The sequence below is a fragment of the Apostichopus japonicus genome, chromosome 14, assembly GCF_037975245.1.
Source record: "Apostichopus japonicus isolate 1M-3 chromosome 14, ASM3797524v1, whole genome shotgun sequence".
Classification (NCBI taxonomy): domain Eukaryota; kingdom Metazoa; phylum Echinodermata; class Holothuroidea; order Aspidochirotida; family Stichopodidae; genus Apostichopus; species Apostichopus japonicus.
Window position 1 is genome coordinate 26,645,116 of NC_092574.1, and position 17,263 is coordinate 26,662,378.

At 36.5% G+C, this 17,263-nt stretch overlaps 1 protein-coding gene across 4 annotated transcripts in view; it reads right to left on the reverse strand.

The window, feature by feature from the left end:
* Positions 1-2,724: 2,724 nt before the first annotated feature.
* The window catches only part of LOC139979834 (nuclear pore complex protein Nup98-Nup96-like), a 38,702-nt gene continuing 24,163 nt past the window's right edge, over positions 2,725-17,263 (reverse strand). For 3 of the 4 annotated variants that reach the window (XM_071990986.1, XM_071990984.1, XM_071990983.1), the window contains 13 exons: positions 16,920-17,062; positions 15,750-15,993; positions 14,891-15,006; positions 14,029-14,208; positions 13,501-13,637; positions 13,014-13,077; positions 12,120-12,325; positions 11,355-11,510; positions 10,322-10,451; positions 9,566-9,689; positions 5,932-6,050; positions 5,077-5,259; positions 2,725-4,946 (listed from right to left, as the gene is read on the reverse strand). In XM_071990986.1, the coding sequence (XP_071847087.1) occupies positions 4,785-4,946; positions 5,077-5,259; positions 5,932-6,050; positions 9,566-9,689; positions 10,322-10,451; positions 11,355-11,510; positions 12,120-12,325; positions 13,014-13,077; positions 13,501-13,637; positions 14,029-14,208; positions 14,891-15,006; positions 15,750-15,993; positions 16,920-17,062 (1,964 nt within the window). In that variant the 3' untranslated portion in view covers positions 2,725-4,784. The remainder of the gene's footprint in view (positions 4,947-5,076; positions 5,260-5,931; positions 6,051-9,565; positions 9,690-10,321; positions 10,452-11,354; positions 11,511-12,119; positions 12,326-13,013; positions 13,078-13,500; positions 13,638-14,028; positions 14,209-14,890; positions 15,007-15,749; positions 15,994-16,919; positions 17,063-17,263) is intronic. The other variant, XM_071990985.1, reaches the window with a different exon arrangement.

Below are 17,263 nucleotides of genomic sequence, written 5' to 3' on the forward strand. Positions count from 1 at the left end.
TCGTCCAATAATGAGTTTAAAGAGGAACTTTGAACAGAAACAAATGTACCATGCCTTGTATCTTTTTTCAACATAGAAGAATAGTGGGGCACAAACATATTTACAATCCTTGAAAATTGAGCATTTGTTTTTCGTCACGATGTCATATTAAATCTAATGAACACGATACAGGTAAAGACGTTATAGTTGTAACAGTAAACGAGAATAAAGGGAGAAATGAAGAGGTTTTCTGTTAATCAATCAATCCATCAAATAACTTATATAGCGCCTAATATCCACAGTGTACAAAACAATGGTCAGTGGCGCTCAAAACCGTATTATATCGATGTTAACATCGAATAAAGCAAGATTTGTAGCCTTAACTTAATCTTACTTTCTTACGTATAGAGACATGTTTTACCAAGAAATCAAATATGTTTACCGGTAGTTACCGGTAGGTTTCACTATTAACATAAAAAAAACAAGTAAATAGAAATAACTCGAGAAGTGTGCATATATTTCATTTAGGATATGGGGAAGGGGGTGGGGTTGCCATGACTACAGCCGGGTCACATAAACTATAACAAATAAGAATTTCTGTACAATGCGAAATACTGCAGCATTAGCCCGTTCGATATGATAGTAAGAATACGTTTGCGGTTTTCATTTTAAAGTAATATTCTGTGAAATACCCCCAATTGTTATACATCGATTCCAAAAAAAGCCAAAAATATATCATTTTTATGAAAGTATATTAACTTCAGCTAATGCATGACTCTTGATATTTTGAAGTACAATAGTTAAATCAAACAGCCTGTAAGAGTATCCGTCCGATTGAGATAAAAGTAACGTAGTCACGTGAGATGTTATTAAACGGTTTTTCTTCATCATTCTAGTTCTCGTTGCTTTCAAGTTAATATGATGATATCTCTGGAAGAGGCAATATCTAACATCATCATTATTCTCTGTAGGTATGACTCTCCATCTTTTTGATGAACTTCTCGTTTGGGTTTCCATTCTGTGACACATTCATGCTGCTCGGTATGGATGAGTAGACAGGTTGCCAGGAGTATTATCTTCGTACATAAGGTCAATTTACCTAAATCATGTACTAAACATGCATTTATCATATGTTCGCTTGGACAGAGAAGCGATAACTTCAGCGGTGGCATAGATGTATTATTAAAGTTAGCTTCTTAGCCCATCTTCTTCATCGCCACCCACCATGATAGCGACATTATTCCGGACTTTTCACGGAGGGCGGATAAATCAAAAAAATGTTTCGTCACAAATGTAAACGCATGCAAGAGGAATCCTTGAAGCGCTAACATATCTCACGAATGACTCACTCAAGCTGGAAATAGGATACATCAATTACGTAGCGAAAGATGGGGCTTGTTTATAAGACGGAAATGGATAGGTCAAAGGTCGAATAAGACGCTCTCAATCAAAGTCTACTACCCGTACAAGACAATCGACGCGTAATTAGAGGGCGACTTACAACAAAGGCTTTGAAATTTAGAGCGGCCACATTGAGCTTACATAAATAAACAAATGAGGTGAAAAGTTTGAACCACATCAAGTTAATGTTGTGTCTTCCAATAGACACTACAATGGAGCCAGCTAAGCAATATCGAGAAGACCACGTTATGAAGGGTGTGGGAGGGGTAGAGGGAAGGGTAGGGAGCGACGGTGGGGTGCTACCACTATGGTTTTCATCATTTGAGTTAATTGACAAGTTTTAGTTTGACACTCTACATTAAGACAACATTTGCTCTGTGTTCGCTTGCTTGTGTTTGCAAGGTTATTTGTTCATATTATTATTTTGCTGTCTTCAGTTAAGGAATAGTCACCTAAGTAGCATGTTTAGTTTTCTGCCATACAGAGTAAAAATCATCAATTTGTAAATGTTGTTTATGTCAATCTAACTGTTAAAGTCCCAGCCAGAGGTATCGCTGCAAACATTTCTACTTTTGAATAACTCGACAGTAGATAAGAATTATTGACTCATACTATCTTCTTAACAATAGAAATGGGAGTTGGAGAAGCATGGATGGCCGGTTGTAACGCACATCAACAGTTATTTGTTAGGACCAAATAGTCACAAATACTGGCTAATTATCAAGTCAAATGGAAGTCGGTTAAAGGCATTGAAGACTCGCCCCAAACCGCGTGCGGCCATCTGAAAAAGTTAACTTTCCATTGCTTGCAAGTGACGTTTTGTTCGTGTCGCTACAAAATGCAGACAGTACAGTAATGAAACGTGATACCTTGTTATCTTTAGCTGGACCTGAGATGTCCATCGCTGTATCGTTTGTATACTGTGCTGTGGGTATTGACCGCAGCTGTATGTACTGACTGTACACTAGTGTCTAATTACCGAAGGTAGCAAGCTGTGTGCGTATTTTCTGGGATCGATGGTGGTGTTTAACAATTTTGTTACACCTCATTCGAAACTAGGTCAAATTACCGGCATTAGACGTTTCTTTTTGCACGAGTCTTCACACCCTTTAAGTCCTGATGAAAACAAAAAAAAATTTGTAATATCCTTTGAACCTTCCTGCCTCATCTTCAAAGTTATTCATTCAAAATGTGATGTTTTTTTGTTAAACCCAACAGTAATCAAACAACACTAAAATTTAGATATTTTTTTACTTAGTGATATAAGAACATAAAACCTTATTCTGTTACACTTACACAGAAGGACAAATGTCCTGAGAAAAAAAGGCAACTTTTACCACATAATTTTGGTTACATCTTTTATTGAGCCTTTTGAGTGCAAAAAGTATAATTTATGCAGTTAAACTTAACATATTTGATACAATGAAGCATCAAACCTCATTTACACAAAACCCCTCCCCTCCCCCATACAACCCCCCTCCCATATATAGTGCAAGCATGCTAGTTACAAAGATCACCTTCACTTTGTCTCACTATCAACACTATCAAGAAAAGAAAAATCATTCTTCTCCTAAATGGAAATTTATCCTCTTTCCAATTCATTTTGTTGATAATCCCTACCCTCCCACAACCCCACAACCCCCCCTCCCATCCAACCATCCACTCACTCACCCTACACCTACAAATAATTCTTTCTGCCTAGAGCAAGAAATAGTTTCTCTGAGCAGAACTATTCGTCAGTCATATCTTAAAATCCTTCTCTTTTCCAAATTATTTCCTTAATTTATTTCCTTATTTATTTGCATACGAGAGATGCTGATCCAACTACTGGACAACCACATTCTATCTTCTTATTACATAAGAACCACATCTCTGAAGATTCAATCTTACTTAGAATTAAACATCTGATGCCAAGCTGGGCAAGATGAAACCTATTATATGTCTGGCACAGAAACGATCTTCTTTTCATTATAGTACATATTCAAATGAAAGTTAGTCAGGTATTACATTTGGACACAATTTTTCTACATCTGGTTTCATTTTTTCTGTTAACCTGCTAACCTACTTACACACCACAACCTGCATCACCCTTGACATCTCATGAATAATATGAATTTATTCATAATTATAAATTTATATACAATGAAGAAACCATTTACAGCATGATCAATGTTTTTCACTATTCCATTTTTCTCTCGACAAAAACCTTGAATGACATGTTCATTAAAAGAATGCATGCCTTAATAAGGTAATAATTAACAAACTCAAATAAGGTTTCAGATTTGAGGAAAAATTTCAGTCGAGCAAATGAACCCTGAATTCAATAGTTACTTATATTTAAGACACATTTTCTACGTCGACGATGAATTTTGTGAACGATCATCCTGAAGATATGTCAAAGTTTCCAGAGATATTTCCTAACCTCTGGTAAGAATGATAGCTGTAGCGTTATGGTTAATGCTGCAAGATAGGCCTTTGAAACCATTAACAAATGATATGACAGCTAATTAACAACATGAAATAATTTTTAGTGCAGTCAACATATTTACTCTCTCAATTTTCTTACTAAAGTTGAAAAGTTGGACCAGCTCCACGGGAGTGAAAACACAGCCACAAATGTGATTAAATTACGACAGAAAGTAATTTATTCTGGCATGAAAAGGAAAACCAAAATATTTTGTGTTCTATGGCAAAACAGCTCCATCAGATTTGACCACTTATAAGTATATGCCTGATATAACCCTTCACAAATAATAATGATTTGACCACTTATAAGTAGATGCCTAATATACCCTTCACAGGTCATATGATATGACCAATATGACCTTCACAGGTCAATTATTGACCTACCCTCTCATAATTGGATGGTACCAATCCATATATTGGAATTCCACGGTTACAAAAGAACCATATATATTCTAATACTTTAACACAGTTACTTACATCATGTTACTGCCATGGAAACAATAAAGAAAAGACAATATGGTCTGTAGGGGCTTCTATGCTTAATAGAGGGCACTCTTTGCTAATAAATCAGGTGGTTAGCCTAGAAAGGGGTACAAAGATAGCAAACATGGTGACATATCCATAGAGAACTCAAAGCACATGTCTTTCTTTTTCCTTTAGGTTTTTTTTTTTTTTTGGGGGGGGTTGTGTGGGGAGGAGGGGCGTTTAGTGCAAATGGCCTTCTAGATGAACAACTAGTGACATTGCTAATACAATCACATGGCATAACTGCATTTACATCAGATGGCATGTACACCCTACACCACGAATGTAAATGAACATGCAGACATGTGGAGTGCATCTGTTAGAGGAGACAGGTACCTAGGCACAAGTCTTGGCAGCAGATGGGAGTGCTTTAATTCTCTTCAGTAGCTTCCTGTAACCGTAATGGAAACACATCAGGAGGTGAGTTCCACCAGACAACTTCTGGCAAGCTGTCTCAATTCTTGAAGCGTATAGTCCTCGGGGAGGGGTAACTTGTTGATGTGAGGAACCAGCAGATGGGACTGAATTGGACCTGGTTCCTTGCCCCCAGTCACAACTTTCATTTCTGAGCCCTGCTGTGGTAGATGGAACAGGAAAAGAAAGAAGATATTTCATTTGATTGCAACTTGAAGTGGGGATCAAGGTACCTAAACAAGGTACTAAACAGGTGAAATAAAGCAACCGAACTCATACAAACTGACTCACCTGCAAGCTGAGCACAATCTTCATCATGTTTGCAGTTCTCTTGGACATTTCTGCTACACTGAGTCTGTCTTTGGCATTGTTGCACTTGACACTGCCCACACGTTGGCACAGTGATGCAATATCTGGGTGCAGCCTTTCAAGTTCTGCTATCGAAGGCTCTCCTTGCTCTAGCTCCGCTATCCTCTAAAAAATTCAAATACAGACAGATGAAGAAAGCAACCAATCAGAGGTGATGCATTATTTGTTGCTTATCTTTTTCCACGGGAGACCTTTGAAAGGTTATGGGGAACTGGGAAGGGCAAAGGGTGTCCGTAGGGGGTACACCCAAAAGATGAGGTCCATGAAAGTCAAAAATACCAATTAACGTTTTGTTTGTTTTGCAGTCACAACAAGTCTGAACGTGCTATCTTCTACAAAGTAAACCAATATCTTTCTGACATATGCCTCAACCATGTGTTCTAGGCAGTAAATATACATTTCTTCATTGTTCCTAGAACTCTGTGGATGAAACTAATGATGAGAACCTAGGGATAATTAATAGGAGGAACATGCATGGATACAAATTTTGCAGACCACAGTCAAATTTACTCCCCACATCTTTCACTTTCTTCCTCGCTGTAAAGTTTTCCAATGGCTACATTAATAAAGTTTTGAAAACCTCACAGGCCCCAGGAAATTGACCCTTGTTAACCTTTGTAAAGCAAATGGTACCGAAGGCCTCACACATATACATAGGTTTACAAAGGTGGAGTAAGGAAAGTTCCCCTGAACCCTGCAAACCCAAGAAAGGCTGGTAATAATTATTATTACAACAGAGGTTAACAATGTCGATGGTGATGATAGGATGACCCTTACCTCTCGGATTCTAATGAAATCCAAATAGACCTGACCGTTTGTGTTCCAATCTTGAATCAAACAGCAGTTTTCTTCCATACCGAGTACATCAAGGTAGCTCCTCAGGTATGTGTAATTCTCTGCAAGAGCAAGGCCATTAAATTATCAATATAAGCTCTATGATCAGTAATAACTTTTATGAAATTGAACCAATTTTTTCTTTCTTGTTTTGTGTTTGACTGACGACATATTGGTCAAAATGAGAAGATCACAAAATGAAGTTTCCGTCTTAAGGTCTTCAATTCCAAACTTGGCTGAAATGTAAGAAAAAAAAAAAAAATAAAAAAAAAAAACAGAAACTGAGAGAAACTTATCTTCCCTTTGAGAGGAATTAATTTGTAAATTAATTGTGATAACATGAATTGCCTGATGATTTCCTTCTGTGGTTTATTGCCAGATGCATTCAGAAAATTTCAAGAAACTCACAAAATTTACATTTATTTTGAACAATACTATCAGTTAAAACCAATATTGAGTTTATCAAGAATTTTACTATGGTCTCAATCAAACTTAATATATCTTTGTATGACTGTTAAAAAAATGTCATTTTATAAGTATTCATTTTGCTAATCTGTTTCTCACAGTTGATGATAAAGGTATCCGTCCTTTTATAAGTATTCATTTTGCTAATCTGTTTCTCACAGTTGATGATAAAGGTAACTGTCATTTTATAAGTATTCATTTTGCTAATCTGTTTCTCACAGTTGATGATAAAGGTAACCGTCATTTTATAAGTATTCATTTTGCTAATCTGTTTCTCACAGTTGATGATACAGGTAACCGATAAAGGTAACCGTCGTTTTATAAGTATTCATTTTGCTAATCTGTTTCTCACAGTTGATGACAAAGGTAACCGTCGTTTTATAAGTATTCATTTTGCTAATCTGTTTCTCACAGTTGATGACAAAGGTAACCGTCGTTTTATAAGTATTCATTTTGCTAATCTGTTTCTCACAGTTGATGACAAAGGTAACCGTCGTTTTATAAGTATTCATTTTGCTAATCTGTTTCTCACAGTTGATGACAAAGGTAACCGTCGTTTTATAAGTATTCATTTTGCTAATCTGTTTCTCACAGTTGATGACAAAGGTAACCGTCGTTTTATAAGTATTCATTTTGCTAATCTGTTTCTCACAGTTGATGACAAAGGTAACCGTCGTTTTATAAGTATTCATTTTGCTAATCTGTTTCTCACAGTTGATGACAAAGGTAACCGTCCTTTTATAAGTATTCATTTTGCTAATCTGTTTCTCACAGTTGATGATACAGCTATCTGTCATTTTCTTAATATTCATTTTGCTAATCTGTTTCTCAACGTTGATGACAAAGGTAACCGTCCTTTTATAAGTATTCATTTTGCTAATCTGTTTCTCAACGTTGATGACAAAGGTAACCGTCCTTTTATAAGTATTCATTTTGCTAATCTGTTTCTCAACGTTGATGACAAAGGTAACCGTCGTTTTATAAGTATTCATTTTGCTAATCTGTTTCTCACAGTTGATGACAAAGGTAACCGTCGTTTTATAAGTATTCATTTTGCTAATCTGTTTCTCACAGTTGATGACAAAGGTAACCGTCGTTTTATAAGTATTCATTTTGCTAATCTGTTTCTCACAGTTGATGACAAAGGTAACCGTCGTTTTATAAGTATTCATTTTGCTAATCTGTTTCTCACAGTTGATGACAAAGGTAACCGTCGTTTTATAAGTATTCATTTTGCTAATCTGTTTCTCACAGTTGATGACAAAGGTAACCGTCGTTTTATAAGTATTCATTTTGCTAATCTGTTTCTCACAGTTGATGACAAAGGTAACCGTCGTTTTATAAGTATTCATTTTGCTAATCTGTTTCTCACAGTTGATGACAAAGGTAACCGTCGTTTTATAAGTATTCATTTTGCTAATCTGTTTCTCACAGTTGATGACAAAGGTAACCGTCGTTTTATAAGTATTCATTTTGCTAATCTGTTTCTCACAGTTGATGACAAAGGTAACCGTCGTTTTATAAGTATTCATTTTGCTAATCTGTTTCTCACAGTTGATGACAAAGGTAACCGTCGTTTTATAAGTATTCATTTTGCTAATCTGTTTCTCACAGTTGATGACAAAGGTAACCGTCCTTTTATAAGTATTCATTTTGCTAATCTGTTTCTCACAGTTGATGATACAGCTATCTGTCATTTTCTTAATATTCATTTTGCTAATCTGTTTCTCAACGTTGATGACAAAGGTAACCGTCCTTTTATAAGTATTCATTTTGCTAATCTGTTTCTCAACGTTGATGACAAAGGTAACCGTCCTTTTATAAGTATTCATTTTGCTAATCTGTTTCTCAACGTTGATGACAAAGGTAACCGTCGTTTTATAAGTATTCATTTTGCTAATCTGTTTCTCACAGTTGATGACAAAGGTAACCGTCGTTTTATAAGTATTCATTTTGCTAATCTGTTTCTCACAGTTGATGACAAAGGTAACCGTCCTTTTATAAGTATTCATTTTGCTAATCTGTTTCTCACAGTTGATGACAAAGGTAACCGTCCTTTTATAAGTATTCATTTTGCTAATCTGTTTCTCACAGTTGATGATACAGCTATCTGTCATTTTCTTAATATTCATTTTGCTAATCTGTTTCTCAACGTTGATGACAAAGGTAACCGTCCTTTTATAAGTATTCATTTTGCTAATCTGTTTCTCAACGTTGATGACAAAGGTAACCGTCCTTTTATAAGTATTCATTTTGCTAATCTGTTTCTCACAGTTGATGATACAGCTATCTGTCATTTTCTTAATATTCATTTTGCTAATCTGTTTCTCAACGTTGATGATACAGCTATCTGTCATTTTCTTAATATTCATTTTGCTAATCTGTTTCTCACAGTTGATGATACAGCTATCTGTCATTTTCTTAATATTCATTTTGCTAATCTGTTTCTCAACGTTGATGATACAGGTCTCTGACATTTTCTTAATATTCATTTTGCTAATCTGTTTCTCAACGTTGATGATACAGGTCTCTGACATTTTCTTAATATTCATTTTGCTAATCTGTTTCTCAACGTTGATGATACAGCTATCTGTCATTTTCTTAATATTCATTTTGCTAATCTGTTTCTCAACGTTGATGATACAGCTATCTGTCATTTTCCTAATATTCATTTTGCTAATCTGTTTCTCAACGTTGATGATACAGCTATCTGTCATTTTCTTAATATTGATTTTGCTAATCTGTTTCTCAACGTTGATGATACAGCTATCTGTCATTTTCTTAATATTCATTTTGCTAATCTGTTTCTCAACGTTGATGATACAGGTCTCTGACATTTTCTTAATATTCATTTTGCTAATCTGTTTGTCAACGTTGATGTTACAGGTCTCTGACATTTTCCTAATATTCATTTTGCTAATCTGTTTCTCAACGTTGATGATACAGCAATCTGTCATTTTATCAATATTCATTTTGCTAATCTGTTTCTCAACGTTGATGATACAGGTCTCGGACATTTTCTTAATATTGATTTTGCTAATCTGTTTCTCAACGTTAATGTTACAGGTAATCGTCCTTTGATAAGTATTCATTTGGATAATCTGTATCTCACCGTTGATGATACAGTCTGCTGCAATGTCCCTCATCACTACTCGATGACAGTCATTCCATTGTCCAGCCTGTTGGAGTTGACAAGCTCTATCGTGAGGTTTGTTCTCATACAATGCTCTCAAAGCCTAAAAGACCAAAAAAATCAAATTATGGATACAAAAAATTGACCAGGTCACCACAAAGATGGAAAGCTTATACAATTGTTTGACCTCAAACTTATGAAGCAGATGTATATCTTGGTATATCAAGTTCAGTTTAATTTGTTGGTAGAGTTCATCGGGGGTCATTCAAAATTAACCAGTTCTTACTCCTCATTAGTTACAACACTGCTGCATCAAACCCACTGTTTCTATTATTTCATTGCTTTCCTTTGCCTGACATGAACTCTGATAACGTCGGTAAAATCTTTCCATACAACTTGGCCTTTCAACTTATCACTTATGTCGGGGCTTGAAATAAATTATGACAAATGGTGGCAGCGACCCCTATGTTTGCCCGGTACCAGCCCCCGTCCTCTATCACCTTCATGACTCCTCCATCCTGATAAATATTAAACAAGTCTTCATGACTCCCCCACCCTATTTACAAGTCAACCCTGGTGCAGGACTTAAAGCCCACCTGAGCAACTGCCCGAATAAATGACAACCTTTGATGAATTACTTCTGTGTCATTACAGGTACTCTGCTTGAATAAACAGCTGTATATTTTAGTCGTTAAAGTAACATCATCTTGCGATGGACCTAGTTTGAGATCTTACTTTGGCTTGGTGAATCCATGCTGGTTGTACGTGGAGGTTCTCTGTCAGGAATGACTCGATACTTTCGTTCTCTGATGACTTCACCAGCGATGCATGTCTCTCTAACATACTCTTGACAGATGCCTCTCGCCTGTTGGTAAGACGACACAGAGCAGGTTGTGAATTAACAGAAGATGAAAATCAATAAATCACGACTACAATAAATATACATTATGACTACATATTTTGACTTTCGGAATCTACTAAGGTAGACGTCTCAAATTAGAATCCATGAGTCATAACTGTTATGAACAATATCCGGGTACAATTAAACTCACTGCATCGAACTTATTACTCATACATTAGCTAGTCTCACATTTTTTTTATTGTGTGTGAGGGTGAGGGGGGCTTGTTATACACTGATATGTATCATGTGATATTACAATATTTACTGTCTTGCTGAATTATGCCATTCGATATTAACATATTTATTCAGTATCTAAGGCATCTAAATCTGACTTACTCATTTATTCTTCGATATGTTCACTCTCATGCATTTTATATTAACACATTTATCTTGTTATGTAAAGCAATGTACTGTACACATATGTCCTTTGGTATTAACATATTTACTATGTCATTTAGTATTTACTCATGTATTAATCCAAACATTAATTCAACATAAAATGATATTACTCACATGGTCAATGTTATTATTGTATCCTACAGTTTACTTATGATTCTCTATAACATATTTATTTACAATGTAAACAGTATGCTCCTTGTATTTCAGTAATATTAACATTTTACTAATTACAAACATATCATTTCATACTAATTTACTGCATTAATTATAAGTATGCCACAGAAGTAGTTCTCATACCCAATCTCAATCGTTACAACTCAATCAATGTCGTAAATTACACTCCATGCTTACTGGACCTTGATGAACAAGCGTATCTGTTGCGACTCACCGATTCTTATGATTAAAATTAACCCAACACTGATTAGAAAGGTTTGAGAGATGAATTAACTGTTCGCCATCGTCACTTACCTGTTAACATCAGTTATATGCAGCAGGACAAAGATTGCCCAGTGCCAGAGACCCATGGCCTCTAGTTGAGCTGCGTAACTGGTGTGGAGATGGGACGAGTGTTTCTCAGAGAGGTGAGAGTAACCCAATGCTTCTAGAGATTGCATCACATGCCAACTAAATGGAAACATAATCACAAAATATTAAAATGTTTACAATAGAAATATGATGCAAATGTCTTGTTTTGTTTCCGTTTATAATACAACTTCAAGACAAGCAGTCACTTTAAGCTCAAAGTTGCAATTGGAAACGTTCCTGTTATTTGTAACTTTCCAAGACCCCCACCCCTCCCCCAAACAAAATAAAAGATTTTTATCTTCTTAAGTCTCTTAATCTTTATGGAGTCTCTTAATAATTTAGTCCACCTAACTTCCGATACGTTTGGGCATTCTTAATATTTCATTTGGTTAATTTATTTTTCAAATTAAGCATTTCAATGAAACAATGACTAGAAAATTGATGCCAAAATGAAATAACTAAAATAATTCCCAAAACAACTTAGCTACAATTCCTGGCTATAAAACATAAAAAGAGTGGAGCCAATGTTGCCTGTTAGCTATGAGCTAACAATATGAAGTTGTTTTAATCCCTTCTAATGGTCATCAAAGGTCCATGACTTTTACAACCATTTTGGGGGAACTTGGGGGGACTTTTCCAGATCTGGAAATAATTTTGGAAAACAGTGGGTCACCAACTTTCTTAGCATTTCATTAAATTAGTTGGTACCTGATTCTGTAGTCTAAGTGATGAGATGAATGGCAGGGTGGGGCTAGGACTTTCTCCAACGGGTAAGTCCTATCACCGTAAAGCTTCAAGAGGTGATAGCAGGTATCGAAGATCTGTTGGGAACTATCGTCTGTGAAGAGAGACTCGTTCTTCTCCATGTAAGGGGGCGCTGGTCTTTTACAGTAAAACTCCGATGAAGATTGACCCTAAGGGAAGAGAGAGAAGCATTAAAATATGAAACCTTCAATACTGATAAGAGATTCACATCCCCTCAGCCATCTTTTATTTCAATTTCTTGGCTATTTTGAGTGTGAAGAATGTTTGTTCGTGATACACATAGCAATATCACAAACAAACACAAAACTATCAGAAAGTATAAAATCAGCAAAGAGTGTCGTTGACGAATGTTTCAGCTTATCACTCTCTACGTATACATCTTTTTCTTTACTTCTTTTTGCCTCACAGGGATTTTTTTGTGGCACCTTGTACAATACACGCTTCAGTTAATAAGTTCCCCAAACCAGACAATTCCTCCTTATCAAGTTGTATTACCTGGGGTAATTCATATTAATGTATTTTCTGTTTCTTAGCACAATGCTAATACCTGGTTGCCTGTAATCATAGTTTCCATCATATTACAGTTTTCTGTCTGGGTCACAAGTGACAAAACACAGAAACTGTAGACTACCGGTTTTAAATGATTTTTATTTTGTAAGTATTTGTCTTAAAAATCATTCAAAGCAACAAATAAACAAAACAGTTATGCTGAAGTGCAGATGAAGAGAGAAATTATGACACAAAAACACAAATATTTGCTTAGATGGGTAAAGCTTGTAACAGATTACAGAACTGTATAACACTGGAGAGAGACACACTAAGTAGAAGTGTACTCACTGTGAAACCATCCTCATAGGCTGCCAAGGCATCTGCCACAGATGCTGTAGGGTTACAATGATGCCTGAAAGATATGTCGAACATAGGATTCTGTTAGTTGATTGATCAATAAATATAGGATTCTCAGAGCAGTTCCACATTTGACAGGTAAAGACTGGAATTGTAGTTCTACTTATAAGAACTCTTTAATAGTCAACTCTTTAAAAAACATTTGATAATTAACTCATCAACGACAAAACCCAATAACACACAATACAAAGCAAGTGGTGCATAACTAGTAGCTAGAAGTGAAGACTCATGGAAATGTTTACTTTAATGTTACAACTCATGCCAGGCACCAAATATGTGTAATACTACTAACTCTTAGCCTTTTCAGTATTCCTTCTTTCTTTCCAGAATGGTGCTCCCATCTTCATAAGCAACCCCCCACCCCCAAGAAAAAAGAAGATAATTCAATATATTTTAAAAGGTGATAACTCTATCTTACCAGAGGTGTAAAGCTAGAGCTCTCTTCCAGTCCAGGTTTTCACATGTGTTGATTTCTCCTTTAGATGATGGCCAGACTAGAATACCAGCCAATAGAGCGTAGACCTTCAAGTATTCTGGGGCAATGAATTGATCGGCCTGAAAATAAAAATAATACAGCAAAGTAAAACAAACAGTGGACACAATCTTGATGAAAAATAGTATTATTAGTATTAGTATGTCAATCAGACAAGCTGCAAATCTCCCCTCCCCCATACCCCACCCCCCCATACCCCACCCCCCCAAGCAAGGCTGAATCAATATCATACAATAGAGTATATATCTGCAGTAGTTTCACAACACTAAGGCCTTCTAAACCTGTTACAACCATGGTCACACTTTTTCTTTGGCTCATCTTATTTTAGTGAACAAGAAGAAATATGAAATCAAATATAAACTTACAAGTTGTGACAGAAAGATCTGTTTACAAAAACACTGACACATTCTTGTCAAATGACAAAGCTATTTGATAATACCAGCCAATTCTTACCTCTAGTTCTCTCCAGTCTACCAGTTGAGCTGTGACCAGCTGCCTAGCCTCTCTGGTGCTTCCTGCCTGAGCCAATAGGAGAGCTAACCTGTGGTCACCTGACTGCTGGGCAACCTCGCAGGCTTCTGCGATCTGATGACCGGTGAGCAGTGAAAATACCGCCTCAATGTTACCAAGGTCCTGAAGGAAAATGGAATTTATAACTTATTCATACCAAAACAAGTTCAACTTTAGTTATTAAATTAAATGAAATTGAAAATTACTTCTCTCTGAAAAATGGCTAAGTATTTCGATCCCATTTCTCAATGACACTTCATGCCGTGCATCCCCTCCCAGCTTTTACAATGTGAAGTCTCCAAATTATTAGATGAAAATAACATTTCAGAGAGGTTTCATACTCTAGAGATGAAATCTCAAAACCATTTCTTTAGAAGAGCATACTGCATTTGAAGAGCAATTCAACTAATAGCAGAAACTCTCAAAACAGTTGACCAGCAGTGTCATGTAGCTATCGCAGTGTGGGTGCAAACAGACAGCCACCACCAAAATAAAATGAATCTAACAATAGTGCAATGATAGGTATTTCAAACAGCTTTTGATTGATAGTACTCAAGTGATACAATAATTACCTTCTCGATTCAGCTACACCATGTAATACAGACAGGTTATAATACCCAGTTTCGAGGTTCTTATTGCAAACAGCACCCTTGAATATTAACCACAAACTTTACGAATCTATCCAAGTATTACAAGCAAGATAGCAAAATATTAAATCTTGCAACATAATCTTAAGTCGACATAATCAAGTGACCTTGGGTGAAGGTCTAAACATAGCTTGGTAGTCATGGCAACAGGAACATACCTTAAATTTGGAATCTTGCACTTCCCTTTGGACGACCTCTGAAGCTGCGTTGGCCAGCCACTTAGAGAAGGCAATCCTTCTCATCTTCTGACCCACATAACCGGATTTAGAAATATCTGGGAAGGAGAGGGCCAAGAGAGATATATCAACAATGAATTCTTTTCAAATGCACTGTTCGCACCATACCATTTTGTCCCTATTGCAAGGGGGAAGGGAAGGGGGTGTTTGTGGGGGGTTTTATTAGCAGTCATAAGTTGCAGACAAAGATTTGCAGTTAATTCTATTTTCCAAACCGCACTGTGTCAAATGTAAGATTTTGCTCTACAGCTTCACACAACAGGGCACAGGTGGTCTCTCTATTGCTGTTTGACATTATTGCAGCCTTGCTGCAGGGGATTTGCAGCTGCTGCAGCTTTTGTTTTTTGACATGGTGCCTTAGTGAAATACATTCAGTGTAGGGTATGTAATACTGCTGATATCATTGTTGATGGTAAACATGTCGTTATATTAATTATTTACAACTGAATAACTTTTCGTTTGACTCATGAACAAACATCACCGTGGTATGTCCCTAGATCGAAACAGAAGCAGTATAAAGACTAAACTAAGTGTCAGGTTGTCATCATTAATTCAACTCCTACTTCAAGCCCTCATCCTCCTCTAAGACACCATGACTTCATTCACAGTAATTAGCTGCAAGAAGCTGCAAAAATTTGGTCGAAGTTTTGGATAACTTGTAAGATATCAATGATCTGAATTACTGTAGGATACAAATCTTATTCTGGTGCAGCAATCTAGCATCAATAGAGGGAGCAAATAAATCTCTGAAGATGACTAAAATGATGCAGATGACTTTTACCTTCCTCCTCCTCCTCTTGGTCTTCCATCTGTCCCCAGAGGGCTACCAGGAGATCAAAGACCTGGCGCGAATGCTCCAACGATACCAGGTCCCTGCTCAGCTTTTGTTCCACGTCCTTGTGGACCATGCTAGCATAGTCATGAATGGCACCCACTCCTCTGCTCAGGGTGAAAGTCGGACATCCTTTCTCCTCTGCTCCGAGACTGTGAGCTAAGTTGACTTTCAAGAGATTGATGTGAAGTGCCTGAGGAGATGAAGATGAGGAGGTGAAGTATGTTGGGCAAAGTTTAAAGTTTTCAATAAAAAGTTCTGAGATTAAATTACAATTAAAACAGGAATTAGGGTTTGTCTCTGCTTGGAGAACCCTGTCTCAAAGCAAATAAGACTTTATTATACAGAAAAAGAATTCTTTCTTCCAGTCACAGGAATATATCTAATGAAGTGTATGTTTAAAGAAAGTTCAGTTAATACTTTTACACAGTATGTTATTATGTGGTTTTCTATCTCCTAGCTTTATTCTCAGAATGGAGCACAATGTTACAAAAGTGAGACTTTCTTTGGTTGCAACAGATGTGACAAAATAATGCAATGAAATCTTGAATTCTATTTTCAATATTGAAATGCCATCATGGTTCTTGGAACATGAGAGTGTGAGAGTAACATAAGGCATGATGTTGCTGAGGCTGGTAGTTCAAAATTACAGTACTAATGAAGATATGACCTGGGGGGGAGGGGAGGTTTGTCAAATCACTTGAAATTAATAGAGTGCTCGATTGAATCTCAATAGTAGTACAATGTCCAATATGGCTGAAAACTGTAACTACAACATCACAAAATCATCTTTTCTTTCTTTTCTTTTCTTTTCCTTCTTGTTTCATGTAAGTCTCAGGAGGTTAGAATCTTCTCTGCCATTTCTACAAGATAAATGGCACTGAATGGAGCCCAATGACACATCACACATTCATTCTCTTTCAAGGGTGGTCCAGTTTGCAGTTCTACAATACTTTGTACCATTCATCCACTGAGAATGCATGATGCCAAGTGACATCCATAGAGTTATATATTTCATGTTATATATTTCATATATATTTCATGTTTCCCTTCCACCTCCTCCTCCTCCTCCCCCTCCTCCTCCTCCCTCCTCCTCCTCCTCCTCCTCTGTTGTCTTACCTTTGCATGTCTGTCTCCTGGTTGAGCATGACTGGATACGTGAACCTTCTCCAAGGATACGCTGTATGGAGCAACATCAACAGAGGGTCTTGAGGGGGCCTTGGCTGGCAGTAGGGTGAAGGAGACAGTCTCATGTTTCATCCCTACAATAAAAAAAGAAAAGTAAAGTTGTACCCAAAACAAAGGACAAAATTAACAGAAGTAGAAATGCTACTTTCAATTTTATTGGCCTTTCCTTTTTAAGCTTTGCTCCATGCATAAGAGTCAAATCACTTTTTTCCCCTCTTTCTAAGTGACATTTAGTAAGATATTTTACAGGATAAGTAAAATAAATGTGTGCAACA